This window comes from Habropoda laboriosa, unplaced genomic scaffold, assembly GCF_001263275.1.
Source record: "Habropoda laboriosa isolate 0110345459 unplaced genomic scaffold, ASM126327v1 scaffold2, whole genome shotgun sequence".
Lineage (NCBI taxonomy): Eukaryota > Metazoa > Arthropoda > Insecta > Hymenoptera > Apidae > Habropoda > Habropoda laboriosa.
The window spans coordinates 5,257,176-5,266,969 of NW_017100190.1; the positions used below are offsets into that span (position 1 = coordinate 5,257,176).

At 45.1% G+C, this 9,794-nt stretch overlaps 1 protein-coding gene across 1 annotated transcript in view; it reads left to right on the forward strand.

Moving 5' to 3' along the window:
- The window catches only part of LOC108580201 (bromodomain adjacent to zinc finger domain protein 2B-like), a 46,537-nt gene that overhangs the window by 23,231 nt on the left and 13,512 nt on the right, over positions 1–9,794 (forward strand). The window contains exons 5-10 of the mRNA XM_017943906.1: positions 563–806; positions 1,566–1,827; positions 2,316–2,692; positions 2,923–3,237; positions 3,399–3,673; positions 3,933–4,014. Of these exons, the coding sequence (XP_017799395.1) occupies positions 563–806; positions 1,566–1,827; positions 2,316–2,692; positions 2,923–3,237; positions 3,399–3,673; positions 3,933–4,014 (1,555 nt within the window). The remainder of the gene's footprint in view (positions 1–562; positions 807–1,565; positions 1,828–2,315; positions 2,693–2,922; positions 3,238–3,398; positions 3,674–3,932; positions 4,015–9,794) is intronic.

The window sequence follows — 9,794 nt, forward strand, 5'->3', positions numbered from 1 at the left end:
TGAATTCCGCGCTACCGCTCCCTCCCGTTCATTTAACTTTCATACGGTGCTTGTAACCGTGTAATTTCGTTGTTATGATTGCTCGATGGCCCTTAACGTTGCGCCGTTTTAAACAATTTGTCCTTTAACTAGTCGCCCGTCCCCCGTTGCATTTAATATTCAAAATAGTCGCGGAGAGAAAAAAACGCGTTTACGCGCGCTGAACATTCAACCCTTTGTGGACGATGATTACACTCCGCGTTTATTACTTTTTCTTCTTTCTTCGTTGAATTTTATTTTGACCTCGCTCCTTCCTTTTTCCTTTTTTAAGGATGTCACTTTAGAGTAATCGTTTTTATCCCACGCGGAGAGTTATACTCGTCGGCGATTAAACAAAGTCTCGGAATAATAACAACAACAACAATTGCCTCCTGAAAGGCTTGAGTTTTGAAAAAGTGATAAACGTGGTCGCGAGTGAAAAGTATCTCGTTCGCTGAATCTGACACGCGGGATATGAAAATTGTATTAACACGAGAGGTGGTGAAAGAAAGAAAGTTGAATGAGAAAATGTTCGTTTATCCAGCGATCCTAGCAGTATATTGGGCGGTGTACGTTTGCCTCCTGATACGGAGATCATCAAGTACACGTCGAGCATAGTCGGTCCAAAGGTACCTGGCACAACGAACCGCGGAAGGAAGAAGACTATATCCTTAGACACGCCGAGCGTAAGCGTGCATCCGCCACCGGTACCCGCTCTCACTGCTCACCAGACTAACACGACGACCACGTCGTTGATGATGGAACCGAGAAAGTACAATCGCACCGGGGTAATTGTCGTTTTTTTATTTTAGAAACTCTCGACACTTCGACACACTTGTCAATTATCTCGGGATAAATGCAAATGTATGTTTAAACATTTACGAGCTTCGCGAAAGAAAGTTTGCATACACTGTTAACCTTTTCGCTACGGCGGCCTTACTCGCGAATCTGCTACCAGCGGAGGCGCTTGTTTTACCGCGACCTAACCGACCTTACGAGCGCGACTTTTGATAGCTAGTGACGTATTGTCATTTATTAATTCCTTGTTCTAGTCGCAATACATAAAATATAATACAATAATATATACAGATATACTCTGCTCTACCAAAGTTAATGTTAGGTTTTCGTATAGACGTTTATTCACATGGACAATTATATAATTTACATATCACTCTACTTATGTCGAGGCGACGCAGCACTTTACAATACACGTGGTGGTACACGCGTTCTTCTTCTAATTCTTACTGGACGCGCTGCGCACATCACGCGCTCTACGCAGCGCGCAATTCGAAGGCGTTTCAATGTGTGGCAAATCCCTTCAGTTAAGAATCAGTGCGAAATTTTGACGGGTGACTATAGTCATCGCTAGTACCCAGGGAGAGTGAAGCGTCGGATGACTATAGTCACCGCTAGTAACGAAAAGGTTAAAAAAGTGTCGAAACGTAGAATAGCTCTGTAAGTGAAACGTTAAAAAAATCGGTATCTAGGTTTCACTTTCGGACAGCTTAAGAGATGAGAGGTAACGTTGGTTTTCCATTTTCTTGCAGACTGAGTCGAACGATTACAGGGAGTCGGTAGATCGCGTGGAAGTGATCAAATTGCCGGCACACTCGACGAACGGTTCCGTTTTACCAGCGCCATCGTCGTACACGACCACCACCAGTGCGAACAATTCGAACGATTCGGACGCGCCGTTGAATTTGTCGTTGAAACCGGCGACGATGAGCAGTAGCTCGCCGATTTCCGGCAGCCAGCCTCTCAGTCAGCTCAGTAATTTAAGCCAGTCTTTACTCGCCTCTGATCGAACCTGTGAGTACCTCGTTTGCACTCCAAATTTATCGCATTAGAGAGAAAAGTGTCGTTGCATCGATAATTTGAACAAATTTCCTTTTACCATTAACGAAAAATTATTTCGTATATTTTTTATTATTTCTAACTGAAAAGAATCGTGTTAGGAAACTAAATTCCTTAGAAATGTCATTCTTTCATGTTGGCAACGTGTTAAAAAATTCGTAACCCTTTGACAGTCGATCACTTGTAAAAAGTATGTGTCCAAATACGCTCCATCATTTCTTCAATACTAATCTCCCTTTCTAAATTCTCCAAAAAAATTTCAAACGGCATTTTCCAAGATTCGTAAGATTCTTTATTGGTTACACTTGGACGATTCGCGGCCGAGTCCCCATTCACCTTTTTTACACGCACTCACACTTTCGTCCTAATTCGATCGCACGATTAAAATTCTTGCAATCCCGTGGACCGATGCTCAATTAAAATCTCCGATTTGTAAATGCCAGCGAGAAGGAAACCAGGACCGAAACCTCGAAGAGTACCACAGAACTCTGTACCGGTGCCAGCGTCTCCAAGTCCATCGTTAGCGCAGCTGTTCGCAGCGGCAGATTCGCCGCAGCGACCGAGCAGCGGAAGCGAGGAGAGCGAGAGCGCTAGCACGACCCACCACAAAGATGGTCGGCCGAGAAACCTTGGTCGTGGTGTATCCAAACCCAAGAAGAACACCGTGGCCTCGTTACTGGCACAGAGCAGAGCCCTGGGAATCAAACCGACGCCCACATTGGACCCTAGCGTGCCATTGTCTCATCAGGTCTCGTTGCTAAGGTCGAATATTCTAGCTGCTCAGCTGCATGCCACTGGTCAAATCGACGATAAAAACCAGGTAAAGTTCTTCGTGGCGACACGTGTTTTCAGTTCGTTTTCTATTTCATTTGCAAATTCCATCCATCGCGGGTTATCCTTTGATTTTTGTATAAAAAAGAAAGAAGTTCAGTTGAATGAAGTGCGGCATCGTTGACGAAGAAAAGCGAAGATATCGAGCTGCCTGACGAACGCAGATTGCTTTGTTTTTTTCACTTATGATTTGCCACTAAAACCATGCTCCCTATATAGCGGTCTTTGCAGGAGAAGATGAAGAACAAGCTGCTGGAGGTGTCGGGAGAGGAGAGCAACATGGACGTTACCAGCGAGAGCGGCAGTAACACCGACGTTGTGACGGACACTGACGACGACAACGCGGACGGTGTGTCCAGCGCGAAACGGAGGAAGGTGAAGCCGAGTGAAAGGGATCTCCAGGTGCCGCTCGAGCGTGGCTGGAAACGGGAGACCGTCATCAAAGGATTAGGGAAGTCGGGAGTGATAAAGGGTGACGTGTCTTATTATAGTCCTTGCGGGAAAACGTTCAGAAGCAGTCCTGACTTGGCGAAGGTTAGTGCATATCGTTGAAAAATTTATTATATTCACTCTTCCCTTTCGTTTCGTCTCGTTTCTGTTTGTTTTCTATTTTATTTTATCGGAGACATATTTTCTTCCCACGCCAAGATTTTTCTCCCCGTTGTTATTGTGCACGATGGAATTGGATTTTTTAGTTTTTGGAGCATCAGAATCCACCGGAACTGACCACAGCAAATTTCTCCTTCTCGTCCCGTCCGTTGGTGGGCGAGTTTCTGCAGCCAACGATGGGCCTCGCCGAGGCAGAATTCGTGAGGTTGGGCGCCCAGGAAGTGGCGAGGAGACTGGAGGAGCTAAGAGCCGCGGGTGGTTTCAGAGACGTGCGAACGAACAATCAGTACGAGAGGGAGAAGCTCGCGTACGCGAAAAAATTGGCGAAAGAGGAGGCTCAACGGCACAAGGAGCAGGCCAGGTAAAGTAAACGTCGAAAAAATTTGCTGGAAGACAGAGATAAACTCCCTTCGATCTGTTTTTTCAATTTTTTGTAATCTGTTTCGATTTGTTCCTTCGAGCCCGTGTTGAAAAAAGAAAACAAATGGTAAAAAAGAAAAGAGAGAGGGGTGTATATTTAGGTGACAAGTCCCCTTCGTTCGAGAAGCTATTTGGTCCGCGAAAAGGGTTGAATTCTTTCAACGTGTAATAATCACAGATTGATCATGTCCCAATTGCAGGCTGATCAAGGAGCAAGAGAAAACGGAAAGGCAGGAGGCAGTGAGACGGGAGCGGGAGATACGAAATCAACAGTTGCTCGAGGTAAGTTGAACTCTTTCTTAACTCTTCTCTCTATTGACCGTGTTTTATACTTCCTTTTCACGTTTTTTGTCTCGATTCTCGTTGTTTCATTCACAAGGAATCTGTTCTCTTACTCTATTTGGGATACCTACTACGTTTTTTTGTATTTTGTCCACCTGTCGTGCGTGTCGCATGCTCTCTGTGTGTGTCGTATTTATATTATACATATACATATATATATATTTATACATTTATATATACTCCTCCAGTGGATATTCTTGTAACTCCAGACAACTTTTTTATATACTCGCATTTTATATATATATGTGTGTCAACCCTTGAACCACCCATTACGAACTCCAAGAAACCAGAGAAAAAAAAAAGCAAAGAAAGAAAAGAAAAAAAAGAAATAAAACTGTCCCAGGACACACGTGAAACCAAAAAAGAAAAAGAAAAACAACCCCCCGCCCCCCCATAGAACGACCGAGAATCGCTAGCAATAGTGACAGGAGAACCCAGCATGTCCTCCCAGAAAGTCTCTTTCTTCCGATTGACAACCAAAAAAGAACCAGAAACCCTCCCCCTACCCCGATCACCCTAATCGAGAATCAACCCTTTAGCTCTCCCCAAAGTCTTCTTTTCTCTTTTTTAGTTTTGTGTTCGATGCGTTTTCTGTTTCGTTTAACGCCTTTCTCCCACTTTCTTCTTCACGCCAAGTGAGTCGAGAACGTGCTCCTCCTTTACTTTTTCTTCTTTTTTTTTTTTTTTTTTTCGTTCACTTATTTATTTAGTCGTGATTTTCTTTGACCGGAGATCGTTTGTGGCTGCATCTCGCTTCCGGGTCCTCCACGCGGCGAGAATCGACCCGACAGTATTTGGGTTTCATTGATGAGAAACCGCGATGAACCGTGCAGCTTTCATAGAGAGAGAATGGGCGGGAGAAAGTGTACGAGAGAATGGGTGGAAAGAATTGTAGAGAAAATCGAGACTACGATGGTACATCGCGGATGAAATTTCGTAGAGTTCGTTGAACGCTTGAGATGATTTAGATAGAATGATGTTTCGAGGATTTTCTACGGCAGAATGTAGAGTTAAGGTAGAGAGTGATTACAAATATATACCGGAATCGAACAATGTTGCTCTTGACAAATAACGATCGGAGCATCCGATGTTCATCATGGTCTCGAGGTTTTCAGTGGAAAATAATCGTTCCACCGACGAGTCACGATAGTCTGCTCGAGATATGTTTCCATAGTCGTATGCGTGAACTCGATGATGCATAGTTTCCCGGTGCTTTTTGTGTGCGCTGTGTAGACAGTCTCAAAGTATATATTTATCTCTCTCTTTACATATAATCGGTCTTTGTCGTGGTATAGTTTGTCCTCACCTGAACATTCACATAGAATGACGACGGAATGATCGTGTGAGAAGTTAGATTGATCGGTTTTAGAACCAGATAAACATACCATTTAGATTAGAAAATTCTTTCTATGCTCTTATCGAGTACCTTACCGCTGTTCCAGCCGTGTGCACTTCGATTTCTCCTTTTCATTTCAAACGTAAAGATTCGCGTTGACGTTTCATCTCGGTGCTGCTTTTTCTTATCGTTAGATCGAAAGTTTCGAAAAGACTACAAAGAAAATCGGCGTGTACACGGTCTCGGGAGCGTTAAAGGGACGCGCGTTTCACCCGGAAAACCTCTCCGCTTGCTCGTCTTAACGTGACGCGTGCAGGAGACGAAGTTTCTTTCCCGTTGGTCGAGCACCGCGAAAAGGGAAGATTCGTCGCACGAGAAATCGAGTTTACGATCTCGCGAAACGTCCACGTGCACGTTCTCTCGCGCAAGCGGAACCGTTTTCCCGTGGACATTTTCCGCAGCGAATAGAATATGCGCGAGTGTAGCAACTTTAATAGCCCATCCATTGTGATAGTTCTCCAGAGAAAACATCCATAGTGTAACGGAACATCCCCCTGATCGCCTAAGGAAAGCGAGACACACCATCTCCTTTTGACCACAAGACCTAAAAAGAAAACGAACCAAACCTAAGATTTCAATCACTCTCGTCACACTCGTTCGCTCATTCGTTCCCTTCATGTTCACATGCATCCACCTTCACACGCACTGTACATCACAATACGTGTCCGCCTGGTCCCTTGAAAATTTGAGTAAAAGAAAAACTTACACGCAACACGCAGAGCGAAAATTTGTTCGAGGGGAAATAGAAAGAAACGTCAGCCGAAAAAGGAGAAGTGATAGCAAAGACAAAACAAAAAAACAAAACAAAAAAAAAAAGAAACTATTAATTGGAACGCGATAAATAGGGATGCCCAAAGAGTTCCACTTAATAATCGATCTTAAGAATCGTAATCATTCCCACCGGTGATTCATTTATTCCATCATCGTGTAACAAAAAACACAACGAATTTGTTTTGTTCAAAGATACACACGGTATCCGGTATCGAGCCCCTTAGTTTGTTCTGTTGCAACTTTCAGTTGGTTGCGAAGCTCGAAAAAGGCTCAGCCTATCCTCTTCACAGAGAGACAACCACGTTCGAAATCCAACAACCACCACCACCACCACCACCTATCACTACCACCACCACGATCACAACCAAAATCATTCACCCAAGTTGCTCAAATCAATCGTTCACGAACGTCCTCCTCGAACGAAGGACGGGCCACCGTCGAAAAGAGCGACGGGTGTTGTCACTCGCACGCGTACCACCACCATCACCACTACCATCACCACCACTATCACCACCATCACGTTGTAATCACGTTACGTCGCCGATTAACACGATCGATTATTGGGCATCCCTAAACCTACAAACGCAGGGTCGAAAGCGGCTAGCGTTCACGATCAAGCAGAAAATGAAGATCATCCAAGAGATCGAACGCGGTAAGAGCAAGAGCGACGTGGCACGCGAGCTGGGTCTGGCTAGCAGTACTGTGGCCACAATCTGGAAAAATCGGGAGAGCATCGCTGAGAGTTGGAGAAATCGCGACATGATGCAGCACACCGATACCGAGGATACTCTCGCGAAAAAATCATCCTCGATCTCGTCCGCGAGTCTGGCATCTGTCACGCCGTTAGTGACGAACAGCAACACGGTGTTAAGCACCGCGAGCACCACCAGCTGTACCACCAACACCACTTTACCCGCCGCTGTCGTGGTGGCACAGCCGCCACAGGTTCAGGTGGTACCACCGCCTCCGCCACCTCCACCGCCGCCGTTGCCGCCACCTCTCCCAATGCCGACTACCTCCGTCACGGTTCTTCCATCGTCAACGTCCTCCACGCAGCCGATCGCGCCAACCTCCAGCACCACGTCCACAGGCACCACAACTACCAACAGCATGGACAATACCCAGCAGGCCCAGACCCAGACGCAAAGTCAGGAGCTTCTGGAGGTAAGATGTCGTATGACGCCTCCCCCAAAAAACCCTTGAAAAAAATTTGCCCTCTGACTCTACCCCCTCTTCGTTCATTCCCCATGAGGAGAAACCTGACGCAAACGCGAGTCGTCCTCGAGGTTTTTTTTGGTCATTGTTAGGGGCGAGGATTCACGGTGGAGCGAAACAGTGCTGTTTAAAGTATACACGTATGTTTGATATAGTTTCTATAGAGAGTTGTCGAAGGATTTTCTTGGTTGGAAGTTACATACATAGATGGAATTCTTGTTCGATCGAGAGAACCTTACGACGATATATTATGTATGTGTTCAATTATACAGTATATGTAGGTTGGACGATCACAAGTGACTATTTTTTTCGGAAGTTTCGAACAAGAATTTCGAAGTGATATTTTTGGGACTCTCTGGTAAACAGCATTGTGTAACGAAGCTACGTCGGTACATGGAAATTCTCCAGGGAAACATGATCTAGAGAGAGTGTTTCGCCCGAGACGAGACGCATCTCTATGTGAATAATGTAACGATAAGGAGGATGCGTGGTTAATGGGAGGAATTTAATCGTCGAGCGCGAAATTACTTTCTAACAGAGCGTTCCCCGAAGAAGTTCTTTCCCCGAAGCCGGCTTCCGGCTCCGCCGCCATTCTTTCCGCGAATCCTTTGTCCATTAGTTGCACTCTCGATTAATTGCTTTCGAGGAATCCACCGTCTCTCACCTTTGCCTCCACGTGATATATATGTATATCTATATATATATATATCCATCCCTCTTTCTCATTCTGAAATGCATTCTATGATCCTACATCATCATTAAACCTTCATCGACTTCATGTTCACTAATGAGCGTTACCGTCGTCCTTGCGATTCGTTCGTCCATACTCCACCACCGCCCCCATTTTTTTTCTCCTTTTTCCTTGTTAATTTTTTCTCTTCCGGTTTGCACGAGGACCCAGACGAAGGACCTCTCGAGGTAAGACTACGATTGCCTGGTTTTCTATGTCGTCCTTCCATTTTCTTATTTCTCTCTCTCTCTCTCTCTCTCTCTCTCTTTCTCTCTCTCTCTCTACGATTGAAAAAATATCGTTCCAACTACCCCGCCTCTATTACTGTGTCCAAAGATTATCCCTATACGATCACGTTAACCCCTTGAATTGCTTAGATTAAGTGTATTAATCACGTCGATGTGACGACCAGAGGTAAGATATTAATAAAACTCCCGTCCAATTTTATTAGAACGTTTCTCTGTCATGCCAAGTTTTGTATCAACGGCGCGCGCGAGATCATACCGTCGCGTAATTTTCCGTTCTTCTTCTTCCCACCCCACCACTCACTTCAATCGTTTGCATCCTCATTTTCACATCGACATCGATCTTTTTTTTTTCTTTCGTTTCGTTTCTTCTGTTCTCTTCATATCATTGACCTTCTTTATTTTTTTTTTTTTCATTTCATTTCTATCGCCAATTTTTATACGTGTCTCTCCCCCGGTTAACAGATCCGGCATTTTGTTTTTCGATGCTCTATTTTTTTTTTCTCCTAATGGTCATTCTCTCTCTCTCTCTCGTGTCAGGTTTTGTATCCACGAGTTTTACTCTTAATTTTCTCTGCCGCGTGTGCTGGTTGACATGTTCTCTTCGCTTCTCTATTTCGTTTCCTCCTCGTAGTGTTCTGCATTCTAACGGCTCGAGATCTCGTCGGGGTTCCTTTATCGTTTTTTTTTTTTTACTCTTTCTCCGATTTTCTCCGGTGCGTAACAAGTGTTTGCGCGGGAATATTCGAACGCCTCCGCCTTACGCCGCCCACGCGTCGCGTACGCTGCGGTACTGTAGAGAAAAAAGAAAGAAAAGAATCGATGGGTTTTAACACGCGACACGTCGTGTCGTCTGTTTCGCGTCGAGCCGTCAAACTTTGCCCAACGCTCGTTGACTCGTTGTCGAGCGGCCTCCTTTTTTTATGTTTCTGATCGCAACCGCGGTCGCGTGCGTTATCCACGAAAAGTTTTTACCACGGCTGAAAATTTTCGGAAGGGCTCGTTTGAAGGGCCTTTCCCTCGAGATTTTTCCAACGGCGTAACGAGGCAAAAAGTTGCGATGGTTGAAGGTTATACGAACACACAGGTACACACGAGCGCACCAGTAGCCACGTTATAAAATACCTGTGCATCACGTAGCGATCGAACGAAAGAGGACGACACACCACACGACACACACACACGCGCACACAAACACAGACACACATGCACGCGCGCGGGCGCGCGCGTGCCTAGATGCACACACGGTGCTTTTGTAGGGTCAGACACGCCGGGTGATAACAATATCGACATCCCTGGCACACGCCAAATTGAGTCCGTTTTTCTTTTTTTTTTTTTTTTTTTTTTTTTTTTAAACGAAAAA